The following is a 24220-nucleotide window of genomic DNA, read 5'->3' on the forward strand; positions in this document are numbered from 1 at the left end:
TTTTTTTAGGCAGTGTGGTTAGAGCATATGACTAGAGATGATGATCCTTTAGTGAAGGATAAGCAGACTGAAGAGAGGGGAGCTTAAGAGAAAGTTGCCAAAAAGTTTTGAATAAGCTAATCTGGATAACTTGAATGATTCTCCTGAACCATTAGTCTAATGGATTTAAGGGACTGTCCTGTTTTCTCAGTGCTATTTTTTTGTGTGAACAGAGAATCTTCCAAAAATTGAATTTGATCCAAAATTGAAATCTATGACAACATAACAGTTCTATTCCAAAATAATAATGAAGTATCTGCGTGTACCTTAAATGGACATTTTCATGGCTTATTTTAAAAGAATACATATTGCTAGTCAACCTGGCTTACTCTCACATGCACCTAAGAATTCTGACCAATTCTCTTTTCTTTAAACATGGGGACCTTCTTAAACATACAGTGCTGTTTAAATCCTGTAGCCATTCTGCTATTACATCAATGATGACATTGCTTTCCTTAGTGTTCTGTTCACATTGATAAGACCTCCAAATACCGCAAGCAATATGACTCACTAATGAATGATAAGATTCTGATTGATGTCTGCCCTAATATCCAGAGCTGAAATATAGAAGAGTAAAATTCTTCTTATTCTGCTACTTAACACCTCTAGACAAGTCTCTGGGCCTCAGCTGCTGCTTCTATAAAATGATGGCATTGGACTAGAACTAAATTCTCTAAGGTATGCTTTGGTTCTAAGATTTTACTGATGTTAAATTATAAGCAAATGTTTTCCTACTAAACAAATTCACTGAGCCAAATTCTACTTCACACTCGAAACTAAAGATTCATATTATTATTATCAGTGCTGCAGTTTAAACAAAGGTGGGAAAGGTGAACATAAGGCAAATGTTCAAGGAACAACAAAATGTGTGTTAAAGGATATCACAATGACCTTAGAAAACATACATGGCCATGAATGCAATAAGTTAATATTTAACTTTATAAATTGGTGTTTTTAGTAGGTCATATAACTTAAGTACAGTTTCATGTATTACACAATAAAGCTAGGAAATGTCAAATGGTTCATTACTTCTATTCCAAAGCATTACTATTGCCATTACAAAAACTTTTATGTTAAAATCCAATGAAGAATGCATATTGTACAGTAACCAAATACATAACTGGTGAACCTCATAGAAAAATGAGTTTAAGATGCTCACAAAGTTTCAGAGGAGTAGTACTACCTGCTACTTCTCTCAATCCAATAGATTTTTCCCTAAGAAGTTAGTTTGGTTTAAATGTTCGATCAGTACATAAACAAACAAAATCTGATTATTATTACTATTTTACAAAGAAGAAAAACAAATCTTACCTTATCCAGTCTCTTTTGCCAGCTGTCCTCACGTTTTACCATTAGTTCAATACAATGAGAAAGTGTAGCAAGGATTCCAGCAGTAGTTGCTTTAAAAGTTATTGCCTCCCCTTTAAAGTCTATACCATTAATTCCTTTTGGTGTTACATGTGGAAATACTGAAAAAAAAAAAATTTATTCACTAAAAATCTTTTTAACAAAGAAATCATTCCTCAGCACAACCTAAAATTAGAAAATTTTTAGAAAACTATCACATCAGAGTAGACTTTCAAACTGTAATTTCCTTCCTGTTGGCCAACATTTTAAAATTTGCATCCATCTCTATGAGCAAGGAAGCTTGTGACAGCATATGTACTCTCAAGTCCTTTTTTCTGGATTCTGTTTCCTGAAATCTATTTGCTATGCTGCACCCAGTGAAGAAAGTGGTAGGTGGAATAATACTTTAATAATAACACTCAAGGCAGCCTAGAGTGAGACCTAATTATGGCAAGAACTACCTTACATTTTGAGAAATCCTGAATTTAAAAATATCTGAAAAGAAACTGCGGAAATGAATAAGGTAATATGTTAAAATTTAAATAAATGTCCAAATATAATTTGGGGACCAATGCACACATTAAACAGTTATGTTTACATATTATAATTTTAATTCAAAGTTAGTCTTTGAATTAAATGAAAAATCTTAAAACTCATAAGATGCAAATAAGAGAGCATAATATCTTATACTATAGTTAATAAGAAACCTTTTCAATAGAACTCTTTAAATGAAATAATGATACTTTAAACTTTAAAAACTCATATGTAGATATGACAGCAAAGGCACAATCCATAAAAGCTGACAAACTAAACTTCATCAAAATTTAAAATTTCTGCTCTTGAAGGCATTGTTAAAAGAATGAGAGTTACAGTTATGTAGGATAACTCAGTCTAGAGAGCTAATCTACAGTTAATAAAATAATGGTAACTGTGAGGAGATATATTAATTAGCTTGACTGCAGTAATCATTTCATCATGTACACCAAATCATCATATTGGACACCTTAAATATATGTAATATCTATTTAAAAAATTTTTTAACAAAGAATGAAGAGACAAGCCACAAACTGGGAGAAAATCTTTGCACAGAATATGTATTATAAAGGACATATCCTTTATCTATATATATATATTATATTAATATAGACATATTCTGTATTATAATATACAAAATATAGTAATCTCAAACTCAACAATAAGAAAACATATAACCCAATTAAAAAACTGAACCAAAGAATTGAATACACATTTCACTATAGAAGAGATTGGGATGGCAAATAAGCAGATGAAAAGATGCTCAATACTATTAGTTACTAAGGAAAAGCAAATTAAAACTACAGCGAGTACCACTACACACCTATTAGAAGACTAAAATTTTAAAAGACTGACCACGTCAAGTGTTAGTGGGGGTTTGGATGAACTTGAACTCTCATAAATATGACTGGTGAAATGCAGCTTGGAAGGTTTTTAAAAGGTTAAATACATACCTACCATATCATTCAACCATTCCACCTCTGGGTATTTAGCCCAAAGAAATAAGGTATATGTACGTAAAAAAAACTTGTATGTGAATGTTCACAGCAACATTATTTATAATAGCCCCAAACTGTAAACAACCCAAATGTCCACCAATAGACGAATGGACTGAAGAAATTGTGGTTGTTATCTATACAAGGGAACACTACTCAGCAATGAAAAGAAATTAAATACTGATACGTACAACAACGAGAAATCTCAAACTAAGAAAGAGATCAAGCCAAAAAACTGAGTTCATTTACATTAAATTCTAGAAAATGCAAACTAATCTATAGTGACAGAAAAATCAGTGGTTGTTTGAGAATGGAGGGAGGAAGGGAAGACAAAAGGGATGGAAGAAACTTTTGAGGGTGATGGACATAATAATGGTCTTGATTGTGGTGACAGCTTCATGATAATATCAAAACTTACCAAACTGTACACTTTAAATATACGTAGTTTACGGCCTGTTAATTATATCTCAGTAAAGCTGTTTTAAAACCTATTTTCTTTTTCTTGTATTTTCTGAAAATCCTTCCTATCACTGTAACTTCTATATTTTCTACCATTCTTACCAAGATTGATGTTTTATTACAAACTACGATTTTTTTTTAATAATCAACTTACAAACTAAAAGTCACCTGTGTCCTATATATGACAATGTGTGCCATTGTAATAATGGGTCCTCCATGCTGTTTGCTAATTTATATAGAGTCAGTACAAGATGAAAGACCAACATAAAATGTCTTTGAAAAAACTTTTAGAAATGTACCTCTTCAGCGCACTTAACTACTTTCAGAAGCTGTCACCCTCAAATCCTTTTCAGAATGATACAAGGGTTATGTAACAGATTTTTAAACTTTCAAACAGTTGAAAGTAAGTGTCTCAAACATAGTAAGGTCTCTGAAATAAATTTCTCTCATGTTACATCTGTTAGGAAATGAAGGTCATGAAGACAAAACCTCATCTTAATTTGTCATCCACTGGGCTCCTCTAAGTACTGGTTACTTTGATTTTTGCTCTAAGTCTCTCATACCTTATCTTGTAGAACTACATTAATCTTGATGGAAAAACTTAAGCAAAACCCCAAAGTACTCAATAATTTTAGATGAGCATACTCATCTAAATGTCCCAGCTGACCACAAGGGAAGGAAGATCTTCAAGAGACAAGGTGGCATGCCTTAGTTTCTTCTGGGAAAATGATACACTGTAGCAAAAGGAAGTTGCAAGTATGTGAATGTAACCATGCTTATGAAGGGCAGAGATGAAAGAAATTATAAAATAATCTATAAACCTAGATTTTTAAGTACTTAAGGTCTTAAAATTATCATTCAAATCTATAGTTCTTTTAGTTGAACTGACGTTATAGAGTTCAAAATTCTTTTAAAGGTGCTAACATTCAGAAAATCACAGAACCCAGAAGCTAACATCAACATGTCAAAAATAAAAACAAATACTGACAGAAGCCAAGAGATTTCTAATCCTTTCATTTCATTAAGACTCCCAAACACTAATTTAAATAGTAGGCAACCTAAGGGGGAATCCCCAGTTTCTGTGGTGAGGATTTTTTTCATTTCCCCACCTGAAATATTCCAAATGACTGTGTCCTTCTGGACATACAGGATGGCAACTTTGTTTAAATCTCTCCTCACCTGTCTACTATGATAAAGAAGAAACATGGCTTAAGACTATGACCATGTTATTAATCGTACTAGGGTCAACAATCAACTGGTTTGGGACTACTGGTCTATTATAGATATGATTATTCTAACAAAGTAAGATACAGTTGGCTAAAAAACTAAATTTAAAATATTCTCACATGAAAAATCTGTGAGCTAAAAGATGATGAAAAGTGATCTGTGGCTGGTCCAACTTCTTCATTTAGACAATTAATGTATGAGCATCTGCACACAGACTACGTGGGAGAAAAGGACAAGACGATAATCATGTTTCATAGAGTAATGCATGTTCCATTAACACTAAATTGCCTCTCAATGAGTTTCATCAAGAGTATACCTTGATTTGACAGATTAGTTAATATTTACTGTCATTATTTTATATAGTAGATGACAATATGCTCTTGTATATTATTTACAAAACAGGAATAGATAGAAGTTAAAAAATTGGTTAGAAAATATGGCTAAATATATAGTTGGATGGGAACAACTGGAAAATATAATAGATATAAAAAATCCATGCAAGTAGCCATCTTTGACATGTAATTAACACAATTAATCATAAGAAATAAGGGTTTAGGGGTAGGAAATTTCTGACTTTAGATTGATTTAATCTAAAGTAGAGGCCAGGGAATTCCCTGGCAGTCCAGTGGTTAGGACTCTGTGCTTTCATTGCTGAGGGCCCAGGTTCAATGCCTCGTCATGAACTAAGATCCTACAAGCTGCATGGTGCGGCCCCCTCCAAGAAAAAGTAGGGGCCAAAAAATTGAACAGTACTGTCAGTGAATTTATTTACACTTTTTTAAAAATTTAAAGTATACGTTTTATTTATTTATCATTTATTTATTTAGCTGCGCCACACAGCTTATGGGATCTTAGTTCCCCGACCAGGGATTGAACCCAGGCCCTTGGCAGTGAAAGCACAGAGTCCTAACCACTGGACTGCCAGGGAATTCCCTAGTCTTTTTATAAATACCAGCTTTATTGAGATATAATTTTCACAGCATAAAATTCACTCATTTAACACATACAATTAAATGATTCTCAGTATATTCACAGAGTTGTACAAGCATCACCACAATCAACTTTAGGACATTTTTATGAACCATCCCCTCAAATCCCACATACATTAGTAGTCACTTCCCATTTCCCCCAACCCTACTGCCCAGTCCTAGGAAACCACTAATACACTTTCTGCTCTATGATTTGCCTCTGAATATTTCATATAAAGTAACAATGAGTGGTCTTCTGTGACTGGCTTCTTTCACTTAGCATAATATTTTCAAGGTTCATCCATGTTACAGCACATGTCAAGTATGTTATTCCTGCATATGGCTAAAAAATGTTCCATTTTGTTTAACCATTCGTTAGTGGATGGATGTTTGGGTTATTTCCACTTTTTGACTGTTATGAATAATACTGCAATGAACATCCATGTACACGTTTTTATATGGATGTTATGTTTTCATTTCTCCTGTATACCTAGGAGTAGAACTGCTAGGTCAAATGGTGACACCATGTATAATATGTTGAGGAACTGCCAGACTGTTTTCCAAAGCAGCTACACCATTTTACATTCCCACCAGCAGTGTATGAGGGTTCCAATTTCTCCACATCCTCAACCAACACTTGTTATGGTATTTCTTTCCAATTACAGCCAGCCTAATAGGTGTGAAGTGGTGTCTCACTGTGGTTTTGATTTGCATTTTCCTGACGGCTAATGAGTTGAGGACCTTTTCAGGTGCTCACCAGCCATTTGTATATCTTGTTTGGAAAAATGTCTATTGAGATGCTTTGCCCATTTTTGAACTGAGATATTTGTCTATTATAGATTTGTAAGAGTTCTTTATGTATTTTAAATACAAATCCCTTACCAGATAAATGACTGGCAAATGTTTTCTCCCATTTTGTGGGTTATCTTTTCACTTTTTGATAGTTTCCTTAAAGCACAAGTTTAAAATTTTGCTAAAGATCAAGAAAGCTTTGCCTTGCTCAAGGTCATTAAGATTAACTCCTATATTTCTTCTAAGGTTTTATGGTGTTAGCTCTTTTAATTAGGTTTTTGATCCACTTTGAGTTAATTTTTGTGTTTGTGTGAAGTAGGGGTTCAACTTCATTCCTTAAATATGGATATCCAGCTGCCTAACACCATTTGTTGAAAAGACATTTTTCCTCACTGAGTTGTCTTGGCACTCCTGTGAAAAGTCACATTTATTTTACTATAAATGTGAGGGTTTATTTCTAGACTCTCAATTCTATTCCACTGTTCTATATATCTTTCCTTATGCCAGAACTATACTTTACTGTTACTTTTGTAGTAAGTTATGAAATTGGAAGAGTGAGGCCTCCTACTTTGTTCTTTTTCAAGACTGTTGTAGCTACTCTGGGTCATTTGTATTTCCATATGAACTTTAGGATTAGCTTGTCCTCTTGTGCAAAAATCCTACCTAGGATTTTGGTAAAGACTGGATTGAATCTACAGGTCAATTTGGGGAATACTGAATTTTTAACAATATTAAGTCATCTGATCCATGAACAGGGAAAATCTTTCCATCGATTTAGGTCTTCTTTAATTTTTTCAATAATGTTTTGTGGTCTTCATAATATAAGGTTTGTGCTTCTTTTGTTAATTTATTCCTAGGTATTTAATCCTTTTTGATGCTGCTATAAACAAAACTGTTTCCTTAACTTTATCTTCATATTCTTCATTGCTAGTGTATAAAAAATATTGGGTTGGCCAAAAAGTGCCTTCAGTTTTTAAGTAAAAATAAAAGACACCGTTTTCATTTTCACCACGAACTTTACTGAACAACACATGCACCCTTTTGTTCCACTACCTTCTGCCATTTTTCAAGCAACTTCATAAGTCCATCTTCCCAAAACTTTTTATCTTTTCGAGCAAAGAACTGTTCCAGGTGCCTTTTATAGCTTCCAGGGAATTGAAATTTTTTCCATTAAGAGAATTTTGTAAAGACCAAAATAAATGGAAATCCGAAGGTGCAATGTCTGGTGAATATGGTGGATGAATCAGAACTTCTCACCCAAGCCGTAACACTTGTTGCCTGGTCATCACACAAATGTGCGGTCTTGGGTTATCCTGATGGAAGAGTATGCGTTTTCTGTTGACTAATTCCGGATGCTTTTCATCGAGTGCTGCTTTCAGTTGGTCTAATTGGGAGCAGTACTTGTTGGAATAAATCTTTTCGTTGTCCAAAAGGAGCTCATAATAGAGGACTCCCTTCCAATCCCACCATATACACAACATCACATTCTTTGGACGAAGACCGGTCTTTGGTGTGGTTGGTGGTGGTTCATTTCGCTTGTCCCACGATCTCTTCTGTTCCACATTATTGTACAGTATCCACTTTTCATCACCATCACAATTTGTTTTAAAAACGGACTATTTTCATTACGTTTAAGTAGAGAATCACATGTGGAAATACGGTCAAGAAGTCTTTTTTTTTCTTAACTTACATGGAACCCAAACATCAAAGCGATTCACATAACCAAGCTGGTGCAAATGATTTTCAACACTTGATTTGGATATTTTGAGTATGTCGGCTATTTCCCATGTGGTATAACGTTGACTGTTCTCAATTAATGTCTCAGTTTGATGGCTATCAACTTCAACTGGTCTACCCTACCATGGAGCATTGTCCAGCAAGAATTCTCTAGCACGAAACTTCACAAACCACTTCTGACGTTTGATCAGTCACAGCACCTTCTCCATACACTGCACAAATCATTTTTTGCGTTTCAGTTGCATTTTTACCTTTCTTGAAATACAGCATAAAATGCTGAAAATGTTGTTTTTCTTCCATCTTTAATATTAAAATGACTACACAAAATTTCACCAATTTTGATAGATCTTTTTTTAAATGCACGCTGATATGCCAGCTGTCACATACAATCTAACAAAATTGTTTTGAATGACGTTAAAGACAACTAAGTGCTACTAGAGCCATCTTACAGAAAAAACTGAATGAACCTTCTGGCCAATCCAATACAATTGATTTTTCGTATACTGATCTTATATCCTGCAGTCTTAATTTATTAGTCCTAATAGTTTTCTAGTGGATTCCTTATGATTTTCTCTATGTAAGATAATGGCATCTTCAAACAGAGAAAGTTTTAATTCTCCCTTTTGAATCTGGATGCTTTTTATTTATTTTTCCTGCTCAGCTGTCCAGGTAGAATCTCTAATACATTGTTGAACGGAAGTGGCAAGGTTGAACATTAGTTAGGAACAAGGTTATCTTGTTCCTGATCTTAGGGGGAAAGCATTCAGTCTTCCACCATTAAAAGTGATATTAATTGTGGGTTTCACTAAGAGATACTGGTATCAAGGCAAAACTGGCCTCAGAGAATGATTAGTTAGGAAGTGTTCCCCCTATTCTACTTTTTGGAAGAATTTGTGAAGAACTGGTATTAATTTTTCTTTAAATGTTTGGTAAAATTTACCAGTGAAGTCACTGGAGCCTGGGCTTTTCTTTGTGGGAAGTTTTTTTACTAATTGTATCGCTTTACTTATTATTGGTCTATTTGGATTTTGTAGGTCTTCTCGACATAGTTTCAATAGTTGGTGTCTTTCTAGGACTTTTGTCCATTTCATCTAAGTTATCGAATTTGTTGGCATACAGCTGTTCATAGCATCCCCCTATAATCTTTTTTATTCCTGTAAGGTCAGTAGTAATGTCCTCCCTTTCATTCCTGATTTTAATAAGTTGAGTCTTCTCCCCTTTTTTCTTTATCAGTTTAGTTAACAGTTTGTCAACTTTGTTTTTCAAAGAATCAACTTAAAGTTTCATTGATTCTCTGTATTGTTTTTCAATTCTCTTTCTTCTTTATAATAAATGTGTTTCACCTACAAATTTCCCTCTAAGTACTGTGGCAGACCGTAAGTTGTGGCATCTTGTGTTTCTGCTTTCATTCACCTCACAGTATTTTCTAATGCCCTTTGTGATTTTTGTCTTTGATCCACGGGTTATTTATGAGTGTGTTAATTTTTACATATTTCTGAATTTCCCAAATTTCTGTTATTAATTTCCAATTTCATTCCACTGTGGTTGGAGGACATACTTTGATTTCAATCCTTTTAAACTAATTAAAGCCTGTTTTGTGGCCAAGCATAAGGTCTATACTAAAGAATATTCCATGAACAATTGAGAAGAATATATATTTTTCTATTGTTAGGTGGAGTGTTCTGTGAATGTCGACTAGGTCTGTTTATTTAGACTATTCAAATATTTTATTGTCTTGTTGATCTTTATCCTACTTGTTCTATTCATTATTGAAAGTTGGTTATTGAAGTCTCAAACTATTACTATTGACGTGTCTCTTTGGTCAGTTTTTGCTTCATGTATTTTGGGGCTCTGTTGTTACATGCAAATACGTATCTTATTGTCATAAAATCTCTCCTTTTGTCTCTAGAAATATAATTTTAAAAAGATGGTATAGAGTTTAACAGAAGAAAACTTATATTAGAGGTAGATAAGAAGTTTGTTCACAAAAGATTGAGGAAACATTCCTTTCACTGTGATCTAGTACTCTTAAAAGTCTTTAACTAAGGAAGGTATTTTCTAATTCAAAAATTTCTCCTCTGCTCTAATCTTCAAATTACTTTAATTGCCTTTCTTCTCATCTTAGAATATCTGGAAGTTTTACTCCTGTTTTAGTCTTCGCCCCATACCCCCCATTCCTATTCTTGGCATATTTACTAGTAGGTTGGTAAACTAGTTCTAAATTTTAAAAAACTTTAGTATAGTTACATCACAATATTTGATCTAGACCTAATCTTTAATAATGGCCCTAATGGTGAGAATATTACAATGATCACTCCCAAGAACAGAGTATTATTTTTCCCTCTTCCAATAGCTGATCAATCTAGGACTAAGACCCTGTTTTTGAGAGATGGCTGAAATACCCTAATCCCAGACTACAATCAAGTAGTTCCAGATTTAAAGACTATAATGCTCTGTTCACTTTACCGGCTTATATTCAATGCTTCTGACTAACTTATTTCTAGAGGTTAACCATAAAAAGATACTTTCCACCTATGATGATTTTCAAGAGTTAATTTCCATCAACATTAAGAAAGGAATTCTTTTCTTTAATTGAAATATAGTTGATTTACAATGTTGTGTTAATTACTGCTGTACAGCAAAGTGATTCAGTTATACATATATACACATTCTTTTTCATATTCTTTTCCATTATGGTTTATCACAGGATATTGAATATGGTTCCCTGTGCTATACAGTAGGACCTTGCTGTTTATCCATTCTATATATACCAGTTTGCATCTGCTAATCCCAAACTCCCAATCCATCCCTCTCCCACCCCACCTCGCCCTTGGCAACCACCAGTCTATTCTCTGTCCATGATTCTGAAGAAAGGAATTATTTTAAACATTGAATTCCCCAAGTATACTTAAAACATCACTCGTGATTTTAAAAATTATTCAGATATCTTACAGGATATTTCTCTAAATGACTTTAATAACCCAGTCTTCTATTGCTTGGTTTCAGTCTCTTTGAAAAAGAGATGTTGGAGGCTTCCCTCAAATGTCTGGAGATCTAGCCAGATCACATTTAAGAGTTAGGTACTGGAAGCTCTACATACACTAGCAGGGCTTTAACTACTGGACTTCATCAAAGGGTGATCTGGTAGTGAGACAGCTTTTTCATGATGGACCCTGCAACAGCTCTCAGTCTTTTCTCTATGGCCTTTCAGTGCCTCCAGAGTTAACTTTTAATTTGGTATCAGAAAATTTATGTCCAGTTTTGTATCAGAAAATATACTATGGAAACAGGGTAAGAGAAGGAAGCTGGAGATTACATCTTTCCGTGTATAGACTTTCATTTAGTCCCCGGCTACCAGAGTTCTTAGAGAGAAGCAGAATGGTGAGGCTGTTGGATTTGAATAGTCAGCATGTACACTTCTACTTAATTACTTTACTGATAGGCCAATACAATCTATCTTTTGATGTATCTGGTACTCCTGAATCTAAAACTCTGCAGTTCAATTTCTACAGAAAATAAGCTTCCATTCTCTTTTGGGGAATACAGATGGGACAGCTGAGTGTATGTGAGATGATGGAAGACTGGACCTGAGAATTTTACAACTTCTTTCAATAATTTTTCCCATATCCAAACGAAATCTTTTTTCTATTAAAGCAGATTATTCACTGTAAAATTAAAATGTAACAGAAAGAACCTTCCCAAAGTAATCCTCTAATTCCATAAAGACATATAAATCCAGATGACTCAACAAGGTTCAACATTTTAGCCCCAAGTCATAAGGAAAACTTTGTAATAAGAAGCTAGTATTTTGCAAGACTGAGAGCAGAGTAGGTTATAAAGAAGAAGAGAACCATTAGGAAAATAAGAAACAGGAAGAGGAAAGAAGGAAAAGGTGGGGAAGAGAAGCATTAGATTTAGTATCAATATTACAATATTCCCATATGATTTGTTAAATTTCCATGCATGTAATTGTTAAAAAAATTATTTGAAAATATGCCACGGCCACAGATTTTACTTCATATACTTTCATAACTTCAGCAAAAATAAGCATAATTAGATTAACTAATTTTTTTTCACAAAGGCTTATTTGCAACTTAAAAAGTTTTAGGAATCCATGCCAGCTTTTTCTTAGCATATGTTAAAAGAAAGCACTGACCATGAATCACAGGTTTCTGTTGCAACCTCCCTGCCCACCCCTGCCCCATACATAGATTCCACACATAAGTGATACCATGCAGTATTTGTCTTTGGTTTATTTCTCTTAGCATAATGCCCTCCAGGTTCATCCATGTTGTTGCAAAACACAGGTTCCCAATGAACAATTAAGAATTCCATCTAATGAGTGAGCCCTTATAAACAGAGCAACAATTAACTGATATATGCAGTAAACTGATACATGTAATAAACCACCTTGCTCCTGAGTCTATAAACAACTGTGCTGTGAAATCAGTGATTTCAATAATTTTCCTTTAATAACACTGATTATATACTTTGCAACACCAGTTTATCAAGTGGAGAGAGAAAAGAACATTAACAGAGAGAAATACACTCTAAAGAAACATTCAAGTTCCATTACAATGTTTCCTCCCTAAGAAATACTTTTTCAGTACTAGAAACTGATTCTACCAAATACTGCTGAAATAAGAGGCCAATGTCTAAAATTTAGAATAAGTCTTTGTCAGATGAGCTGTCAGATTATTTAATGTCAGAATGTATATTTTACCTACATGTTTTTTCTTAGAAGAAAAATTTCGCTTTCCAGCTTAAAAAAATTTTCTTAACTATTCCATTAATTATTCTTGTTATATAGTTAGTTATTATGTAACTTTAGAAAGTGTATTTTACCCAACTGAGGGGGAAAATTTTACTACTTACCCTTTTCTTTATTGCCATTGGTATTATGCAAGAAGTCTCCATCAGAACGTGTTGTAGGAAAGTCATCTTCATCATCTTCTACCACTAAGTAAAATATATTTAAGGATATCAGGATGAAAGCACATAGAAATTAACCAGTTTATTCTTATGTTCAACGGAGTAAATATACTCTGGATTCTGTGAGTGCATGGTCTTATTCATCTTTGTATTTTCAGTGCTTATCAATGTATGCCCAATAAATATGCTGTGGAATGTCTTTAAATACATTATTATAAAAACTGTACCCATTCTCATTTGTGCAAGGGATGGTACTGAGATACGATTTATTCTGTCCTTTAAGTCTTTCTATCTCTTCCTCCTGACCTTGCGGAGATTTCATAATTCTACCAGAGGCCTACAAAGACGGAAGAGGATGGTAATGGTACATGCAGAAGATACTTTACCTTGTCTCTAGGATATGCAGGGAAAATATAATGACTTATAGATGTGATATCGATTTTAATTTATCCCAATGTGTCTGTGCCTGGACATCCATTTTAACCTACCCAATTCCAGAAAATACAGAATCCCCTGTGATCTTCCACATACCTCTTTCTTCTACGTACTATCCCTTTTTCTACTGCCTAACATACTTAATCCTCTGCACTATGTATTCCACTTCTTAGTGCAAATTTCTAAACCTCAGCCCCCAACCTTATTCTCTGTTTTTGAATGGCTTCTTTAGTTTATTATCTTTTGAGGAACTCCCTTTCTACAGAATAAATCTTCACTTTAAACTAATGTCTTACTCCTTGCCTATCTCTCTTTACGTCAGGAGTAATTTGGCTCTATGAGGAACATTTCATCTATTTTTAACTCTCTCTCCAATGGATGCAAAGCCCACTACTATTCCTTACTCCCTCCCCTGACTAAATGGTAGTAATTACTATGGAAAATACCTTTATTCTGTACTACAATTTTCTAATTACTGGGCTATTTCATTTTTTCATCACCTGAAAATTTTGCACTCATCTATAACAACTTTTTCAAATCATAAGCTGCTATTATCTACTAACACCTACTACTTTATAACCAGCTAACTGCTATCAGCATCCAACTGACATTTTTCTTTTCCACATCCATCATTCCTACAGACTTCAGTATCCATATTGAAGCCTCTGCAAACGCCTTAGTTCCAAGATTAATCAAATTCCCAGATTCTGTGGATCTCTGTCTTTTCATCAATAATTTGCAAATATGGTCAATTCTAAGAAATTAACTACTACAGTGCTGCTCTGATTTTAAATCATTACTGATTTTAAATCATCAGACAACATCCTGACCTTGACTCACTACTAATCTGATTAACTGCTCTTAAATACTGAAATGTCTGCATTTCACTTGTCTCCTCAGTATCTACCTTGGGTTCCTAAAGATTCACTTTCATATCTCTAACCATCCAATAGCCTAGTACTACCAAACAGGGATTTTCAAACTTCTTTTTCTAGTAAATACTCAAAATATAAAACTGATGGAAAACAAGAGCTGTTCTGGCTAAAAGAGTGGCCCTCCCCCTTTCCTTCCCAACCAAGCACTCCTTGTCCATCACTGAGGCACCTTTAAGGGATGTCTGACATGAATTAAAACCACTGTCCTAATACAAATCTCCCATCCCAATCAGACTGGTTTCCCTTACCAGCCCTCAAATCTATTATGCTAAATTCCATCTCTGGATCTTGTACATTCCTGCTTTCATTATCCCTGCAATAATCCAAATCAACCACATTAATAATAGCAACTATTATTGATTTTTTGCTATTAAGCACAGGTCTAATATACATATTCTCATTTAAATCTCACAATCATATGTGCTGGATACAACATCCATGTTACAGAGGAAAGAGATGTGCAGAAATGTTAAGTAATCTACTTCAAGTCATCAAACTAATAATGAATAGAAGAGCAAGATTAGAACCTTTAAGTTTAACATGGTATATATGTCTTATTTTAAAATATATGTTTAGGTCAGAGATAATGTCTTCTACTTCTGTAATCCTAGAGTATCTGGACCTAAATGGTTAACTAAATCTTACTGGAGTGTGGGGTGTGTGAGTATGTGTGTGGTTAAGTCTCCTTACTAGCAATTACGATAAAACTTTTTAAATGAAAACATTGAATACCTAAAATAAGAGTTTGCTATTATCATTTCAATGACACACTTAATGAAGAACAGTGATTCTAAAAATGTTTAAGTCACAGATAATTTAGTCTTGATAATTTAGTGAAAGTACATCTATAGAGATCCTTAGGTCAGCAATTCCAATCTATAGTCGAAGTAGGAAACTATGGTCCATGTTCTTATTTCACCTTTACACAGCATGTACTCTTAAAAACATCATTTCTTAAAATAGACATTTATAGGGAAATCAGTTGTTATATGCTGAATTGTGCCACAACCAAATTCATATGTTGAAGTCCTAACCTTCCTGTACTCCAAAATGTGACTGTACTTGGAGACAAGGTCTTTACAGAGGTAATCAAATTAAAATGAGGTCATGAGGATGGGCCCTACTTCAATATGACCAGTGTCCTTATAAGAGGAGGAAATTTGGACACAGACACTTACAGAAGGAAGATGATGTGAAGACACAGGGAGAAGATGATCATCTACAAACCAAGGAGAGAGGCTTAGAACAGATCCTTCCCTCATGGCCCTCAGAAGAAACCAAACTTGCCAAAACCTTGATCTCACATTTTTAGCCTCCAGAACTGTGAGGAAATACACTTCCGTTATTTAAGCCACACAGTCTATAGAGTACTTTGGCGATGGCATCCCTAACAACTAATACATTAGTCTATGACTGTTGCTATATAATCAAACATGTTTAAAAATATTTTTCTAATCTTCTACACAACATGGTTATTATTACATCCCAACTTCCACTCCTTCCACTATCACTTTTGTCTTTAAAATGCTATATATTATTGACGTGAATCATTTAAAAATAAACAAGGAATCTAAATCTGTATACATCCTGTTTTAGTTTAAAGGGCTGTTTGCAAGTAAATGAAAGCTGATGTGTAATGTCTAATTTGACAAAAAAAAAAGTATACATACTTTTTTAATTAATGAGAAATAGAAGTTCAACTCTCTTTATTTTTAGAGAAATAAACATTAAATGTTAAAGAACCAAAAACTTCAGAGTGTATCAAATATAAAGAACTTCAAGGATACTTTAGGTAAAATTAAGTGCTTTAAGAGGAATATGGGCTTCTGCTTCAGGCAAAGATGGAATAACAGGGAGAAAATTTATCCTCTAGCATGAAATTAAAAGATCAGACAAAATATATGAAACAATGGTTTTCAAGATACTGGATATTAGGCAACAAAGGACAATGATCCCTAAGGGCTGGGGAACAAATGATGTGAGCCCTGTGAATGCTCCAGCTTACTGCCATGGGAGAGTTTCCAAGCTGTAGAGTAACGAGAAACCCAGGAGGAGCCTGGTAGACTCTCTGAGGTGAAGAAATGGAGCTGAGAATCCAGAGAGACAAAGGACACTAGAGTTCACAAGGCAGAGGACTTGGGAGGAGAGAACTGTACAGGGAGAGAACTCTGGAGATGGGCAGAAGGTCCCCCTGAGTATTCAGCAGAGTACTGATAGCACATACAAGTTGAGGAACTATAGAGGTCATAGAAAGAACCATTTGAGAGGATTCCAGGGAAGAGTACCCAAAGCCTATGTGGGGCAGGGAAAAGCACCTGTTCCTGCAACACAGACCTGGAACAATTCACAGGGAATTGGCTAGAGAATGCGGAACTGCCTTGCCACAGTAGTAGGGAGAAATGGAAATACATTATTCTAAGGTTCTTATACAATACAGGAGGTGGGTATATTACTTGAAGGGAGACTGTAATAACTTAAATGTGCATACTATAAACCCTAAAGTAGCCATTATAATAACAAAGAGTATAACTAAAAAGCCAACAAAGGAAACAGAAAATGGAATTATAAAAAATACTCAATCCAAAAGAAGGCAGAGAGGGCTTCCCTGGTGGCGCAGTGGTTGAGAATCTGCCTGCCAATGCAGGGGACACGGGTTCGGGCCCCGGTCTGGGAAGATTCCACATGCCGTGGAGCAACTGGGCCCGTGAGCCACAACTACTGAGCCTGCGTGGTGCAACAAGAGAGGCCGCGATAGTGAGAGGCCCACGCACCGCGATGAAGAGTGGCCCCCACTCGTTGCAATTAGAGAAAGCCCTCGCACAGAAACGAAAGACCCAACACAGCCAAAAATAAATAAATAAATTAATTAATTAATTAAAAAAAAAAAGAAGGCAGAAAAAGGGAACAAAGAACAGAGAAGACAAAAAGAATATGTAAGAAGGGGTGAGCTCACATCCTTCTACTCCACCATCTTGCCAGCAAGTCAACAAAAAGAACATGAACTCAGATCAAAGACATTTAATAAGACCAAGAAAAGAAACCATGTTAGGCAACCTAGTTATACTGGGTAGGAACTTAGCATGATTTAGTAATACTGTTATGAGTAGTTCATTTTTGCCCATTATAACAAATTAAGAGAAAAACTGAAGAACAGATATTGACAACACCAGTAATATTTAGCAGTAACAAATGAAAAGTAACTTCAAAATTCACATTATAAGTTAACTAAAGATCATCTCTCTTAAAAAAAAAAAACTCACTAAAATTACTTTTACATGCATATGTAATTCCATTATTGACTTCTTCTATGAGAAAAACGCCAGAGGAAGGGAGGGTGACAGAGGGAAGGAGAGAAAGAGAGGTAAAGAGGGAGAGGAAGAGGAAGAGCAAGAGACAAAAAGATCAACTGACTCCAGATCTGGAGGATTTAACATAAACATATGTTTGTCTCTAAGACCCGTCATAGGGTACATGTATTAGACATAATCATGTGAAATGCCCCATATTATCAAGATGATATTATATTTTTTAATGGAATAAAGAGTTCAAAAACCATTTTAAAATCTTCAGTGATATCTGGTATGGGTGATCAGATTAATTAGGATGTTATTAAAGTATACAAGTTATGTGGACACTGAAATCTGTTACATTAGAGGTGTACAGTGAAAGTGACTATAATTACCTTCATCACTTAAAGACATTACCCTTAAGATCAAGAGGTTTTAAATCCATTCATTCTCCAAGTAAAAATAGTGGTAATAGCCTAATTAACCTTTATCCCTTTGAAGTTCATCCTTGGAGACAGCATCAGCACAGGCATCAAAGTACTTCTGTAGAGTATCGACTTGTCTGCATAGGATATCTCTAAAGGTTTCCATTTCAGCCAATTTCTCACGTAAACTGTGGCCCTTCTGCAAAACACAATACGGGGGGACGTAATCCAAGTTAACAAAACTAGAATTTATTTATATTTAGTCCCATCGTATTTCATCACCTTTTAAGGTCTGTATCTTACTACTGAGGGCATGGAGTAGGGAGAGTTGTCAAGTTCAATGTATTATTTCCAGGGACGGACTTGAAACTGAGTAATTAATGGCTTGATAGTGATAAGCCTGAAGGAAATGAGAGCAATAAGCCTGACAACTTGCTACTACAACGTTTAATATTTTCAAATTAAACACTGTGATGATAAATTGTGAAAGACTTTAAATGGGCAAAAATATTACTGGGTGTCCTTTGAAAGGAATAGTAAGTATCATCCACGGAGAGGGTGTCTGATCATATATAAGTCTTTGATTTCATTGCATTTGAGCTATTTTACAACTCTTTAAGTCATAGAAAACTGAGAGTAATGTAAATGATTCTTGTCCATAGAAAAGCAAATGAACTTTGTCCAGTGGAGGTACACTGGTTACTAATGTGTGACTATTGATTAGTTTTGCATACATTAGCAAAATCATTTCAGCATTCTTCACATTCTTCTTTGAACTATATTTTTTCTTTAACATCTTATTTCATTAAGGAGTGAAACAAAATCTCTGATGTGTGTTCATTTTATTTTTATGAGTCATGATTTTACCTCTTAAAAAACTATTCTGTAACAACTTCAAATAAATTACGTTGTAGGAAAATTCTTTCAAAAAACTTATTCTATCAAATAAGTTCTGTTCACAACATTCAGTACTAAAGCATTCATAACCACAAACCTTGAATGAAGAGGTGGATGTTGCAGAATAGCCACTTGCTCCAGACACCAGTGACACCATTGAGCCATGTCGACGCAAGCTGGATTCAGATCCATATCCAGACTCAGTCTAAAAAGGAAAGTAAACTACATGAAAAAAATTAAATAAAAAATACTTAATCATCACAAGAAAAAAACTTTTTAACTCTGTGAGGTGATGGATGTTAACTAAACTTACTGTGGCAATCCTTTAACAATATGTACATATATCCAATCATTATGTTGTAAACCTTAAACTAATACAATGTGATATATCAATTATATCTCAATAAAACTGGAAAAATACTTAAGAGAAAACAAAAGTTTCCCTATAAATTAATAAGGTTATTGCAAAAAAAATTTTTGTTAAGTAAGGTTACTGTAACAATAATTAGCAGTTTGAGTTCACTCAAGAAATATAGGCAATCCACTGGCATAAGCAATGCTTTCAATTCCTAATTGCCACTTAATTTAGAAATTTACTGAATACCAACTACATGCTGGGCTAGTTGGCTAAAAGAGTTTAATAATAGGAAAACTACCTAGAGTAGGTAAATTCATAGAGACAGAAAGTGGAACAGTGGTTATCAGGGGGCTAGGAAGAGGGGAGAATGAGGAGTTAGAATTTACTAGGTACAGAGCTGGAGTTGGAGAAGATGAAAAAGTTCTGGAGATGGATGGTGATGGTGGTGATGGTTGAACAACAATGTGAATATACTTAATGTCACAGAATTGTACAATTAAAAATAGCTGAAATGACAGATCGTCATGCGTATTTTACCACAATAAAAAATTTTGGTAGAACAAGGACCAAAAAAAAAAGAAAAAAAAGGAAAACTTCTTTATAGATGAATTATTTATCCTGACACAGCTCAAATATCAGTCTCAATGAAGCCTTTCCCATTATTCCAGATAGTCTGTCTCTGTATTCTCAACCATTCTTAACATATCATGATTATGGCATTTGCCACTCAATTTTAATAGTTTACATTTTGTAACTACTAGTGGACTTGTACCTTCTGTAAGAAGACTGTATTTCTTCCATTTTTGTAGCCACCTTGACAGTTCATGGCACAAAGAAAATCCCCAATTTTGCCAGTCTATTCTGTAATCACATCACAGAAGATAACTGAACTCTTTTTGGGGTTTAGTTAGACTCAGAACTGTGATCTAATTTTGATGGAGTTGGCACTCTTTTAAAGTATCAATTTTGCATCCCATCCTCCTTAGGAAAATGCAGTACTAAAAACATGGACAAAAGAATTAAACATTTGGAAAAAACAACTTCCAAGTACCTAAAACCTGCTCAAGTATTTTGGGATCTCTGATTTCTTCCTACTGTTATTCTTTTACAAGTACTGTGCATAATTTTAATCCTAGACACTAAACTTAAGAGGTAAAATAATATCTAATCATTTTTGGCATCACACCTAGTGCAGCTTCTTAAAATTCAAGCTTCCAGCACATACCAGTCGCTAAAGATTCAAAGTAAAATTGTCATACTTTAATAACGCCTGTTCATAAAACACTCTACCTATAAAAGGTACTGCAATATGTTCTTAACTCTGAATTTACTAACAAATTACATATAAACTCATGACTAGATGGAATCAAAGGTACAATAAATTGTACCTCAATAAATTAGCTAAAGAAAAAAAGGTAAGCTTGTTTCAGTATCACAGAATCCCACAAAAAGAAAATTCTAATTACAGAAATCATGTAATTCATAAAAAAAATAAGACTTCTTATCTAATAATGTCCTGGAACAAAGGTACTGAGCTAGGTTCCTTAACTAAAATGGCTCTAGTTTCTCTTTCTCGTTTGACAACAATGCTAACTTTCTAAGTATAGTGTTTCTACATTTTAATTGTTGTATTGGTTTGGTAAAGTTTTTCGTTAGATTTAAATATAGAAGACTGGAATTAAAAATAAGAAAAATCTATCTGTGATGGACCAAAAATATAAGGTACGCACTTCAGAAATCACTTAGACACCCATGTGTCATTCACTTCTCAACAGAAATTAATCTGAACCGTCCATTTAAATACAAAACTACCCCATAATTTACAATCAAAATTTTATTTAAAAACAAATTTTGGATATTTATTTGAAAAATATTTAAAACCAAACAATTTCAAATCCAAATCCAAATGAATCTACCCTCTCCATTTACTTGCTTTATATCAATGAGTCCTAAACAGAGTAAGTCAAAACTTTAAAATCTTGAAACAAAATATAAACACTACAAAGCTTTACTAAATGTTTTCTCACTATGAAACATAATTCTTACATCCTTGCCTGTTTTTTCAGGTTCCACTATTTCAAAACAGTAATATCTCCTTACAACAAAGACATGATAGAACAAAAAACTCTACTATAGCAATACTGTTGCTGTACATTTTAAGTAATGAATAGTAAATGAATGTTGAGGCTAAGAGTTTAGAGTAATTGTATTTCTACCTTTAATAAAGTTTCACTTAAATAAACTGCATTATAAATTATATACATCATTCCAAGAAAAAAGAAAATAAAGTATACTCATGAAGACCAATTCCATTTTATTCAATTTAAATAATGGGGATTCATTTGTCATTCTATGTCAGTAACTGCACTGGGATAACTTTTAAAATAAATAATTTAAGGGTTTAACAAATACACACATGCACATACAAATGAATCCTCACTGTTTAAAAACTGGTCATTCTGGAAATGTCTGTGATTGTGCCAATGATGCTATCATTGCATAAAAGATTCCTAATGGTACTACCACAATATTTAGAGTAATTTTATGATACAGCCACAAAATGGAGCTATCTAATTTTGGGGAGTTGCAGAATAAAACTTTTAAAACTGTCTAACTACTTTAAAGGAATAGCTGTAAACTGTATAATTAAGCTTGACTGCCTTTCTTAGTCACATGACATGGCTTTGATTTAGTACTGGATTTCTCTCAAATATCTAATCTATCATCAAAGATATCAATATTTGAAAAACACTTCGTCACAGGGGCTAAAATGATTCTAAAAGGTAAGTTATAAAACTATTCTGAAAAGTAGCAAAGTTGTTGACATCTATTTGGCTTTCCAAGATGTCCACTTTAAAGGCAACAATACTCATCCTGAATTTAACAAGGTCTGCTTTTCGAAGGTGGGGGTGAGGGAAATTTCCAAGGATGGAAATGGGAAGAAATTACTTTATGGTCACAACTGATATATACTGTTAAATGTTCCTAAAAATCTTGACATGCCTTCAAAATCTCATTGGTATGATTTTAGGGATAATACTTTAAAGGCATGCTGGCTTTTTCTTAATCCCATTCTTCCACAAGAAAAAAGTAGAGCTTACTTACAACCTCTAATCACCAATACAGTATTTTTGAAAACACCAATTTCCAACTAAAATTAATAATGTGGAATTCAAATACAGTTACTATAGGAATATTTCCTCCTTTCAACATATACACTTTAAGATCCCTCACACAAATTGCTTTGCAAAAAAACCCTTCTTTCCCAAATTTGTGTGTTTGTAAACAGTATTCCTCAACATGTTTTGCATGAACATACAATGACATTTTGGTTCAATGAAACACTTATTGAACATGTCCCGTATAGAACAAGGCTGGGTTCCTTTAAATATTACAGTAATGAGACCACACCTTTGTTATAACATTCCTCCTTATTTTGGGGGTGGGGAGTGTAATCTTTTGGCCACTAGAGGGGGTCAGTAGCACTTTCCAAGCAGTACACTTGGAAAGTTGATACAAAGGTTACTATTGGTCAAAGTACAATAGTAACCTTCAGACTAAATCCCTTGCACGTATGTACCTGTACTTTCTGTATCTTGATTTTCTGAGAACACCTAAAATCATGATAAATTAAGTCATACAGTTCAAAGTTATGAACTTAATAAAGGACCAGAAATGCCTAAGAACTGATTTGAAAAGAAAACTCCCTTAAAGTCACAGCTAAATTTTATAGTTTGGCTTATTCATGTAGGAGATAAACACATATTTTCATTTTGCACAGTCTGTTCATCAGCCCATCTATACTCCAAAAAACAGTGGTATAAAATAAAGGAAATAGGTTGGCTTATTTGTTTTTTTCATAGCACCTGCCTTTTGAAAAGCTTATTCATTTTCCTAATAACACTCTCCAGCAAGAAGCACAGCAAAGTAACTGAGAAAGAAATTAACTTCCTCATGGTGTCAAAAATTACCTATTTTGTGGCATAGTCTCCCTATTGTTTCTTCCCATTTTAATTAGGGGAAGAGAGAAAATAGAAGATTAAATGTTAACATTAGAACAATGGAGCATTTTCCAGAACTTGAAATTCTGAAACCCATAATAAAACCAAATGCGCTTGCTATGTTGCCAGCATCCACACATCTACTTTCAATATTAATATTTTAAAGCAAACCACATGAGAAGCAAGACACTATAACCAGGAGAACAATTTAATCAATAGAATTATGGTTTACAGTATCATAATAAGTTACAATGGCAACAATTTTATTTATGATTGTAGGTAAACATATATTATTTGCTATAATAAAATTTGGCATGACAATTTCACACTTATAAATATTAAAATCTCATCTATTTAGCCTTTCAAATACATACGGATCCCCCTAGAGAAGCGGTAGCCTCTGAAGTATAAAGAGCACAATGATAACAGAGAGAAGACCTGCTCGACTGTCACTGTCACCACTAGACAACAAGTCAGTCATTACCTTCCTGGACTTAATTTTCTTTTCTTTTTTTAAAAATTAATTAATTAATTTTGGCTGCGCAGGGTCTTTGTTGCGGCACGCGGGCTTCTCTAGCTGCGGTGTGCAGGCTTAGTTGAGGTATGTGGGATCTTAGTTCCCCAAGCAGGGATCGAACCCGGGCCCCCTGCACTGGGAGCACAGAGTCTTAACCACTGAACCACCAGGGAAGTCCCCTGGACTTAATTTTCTTATCTTTAAAATGATATGGCTAGTCTAGAATTGTAATTCTCTATACTAAACCTAAATACCAAAACTTAGGCTAAAAATGTATATATCCAGTGGAGGCCAAATATAAGAAAGCCGTTTGTTGAACCAGCTGGGAAGATTAA

General features: G+C 34.2%; 1 protein-coding gene across 3 annotated transcripts in view; it reads right to left on the bottom strand.

Annotated features, from left to right (window-relative positions):
• The window catches only part of CERT1 (ceramide transporter 1), a 128269-nt gene that overhangs the window by 53237 nt on the left and 50812 nt on the right, over positions 1 to 24220 (bottom strand). For all 3 annotated transcript variants that reach the window (XM_036845533.1, XM_036845530.1, XM_036845531.1), the window contains 4 exons: positions 19107 to 19214; positions 18173 to 18311; positions 12974 to 13057; positions 1351 to 1508 (listed from right to left, as the gene is read on the bottom strand). In XM_036845533.1, the coding sequence (XP_036701428.1) occupies positions 1351 to 1508; positions 12974 to 13057; positions 18173 to 18311; positions 19107 to 19214 (489 nt within the window). The remainder of the gene's footprint in view (positions 1 to 1350; positions 1509 to 12973; positions 13058 to 18172; positions 18312 to 19106; positions 19215 to 24220) is intronic.

Source organism: Balaenoptera musculus, chromosome 3 (genome assembly GCF_009873245.2).
Source record: "Balaenoptera musculus isolate JJ_BM4_2016_0621 chromosome 3, mBalMus1.pri.v3, whole genome shotgun sequence".
Taxonomy (NCBI): Eukaryota; Metazoa; Chordata; class Mammalia; order Artiodactyla; family Balaenopteridae; genus Balaenoptera; species Balaenoptera musculus.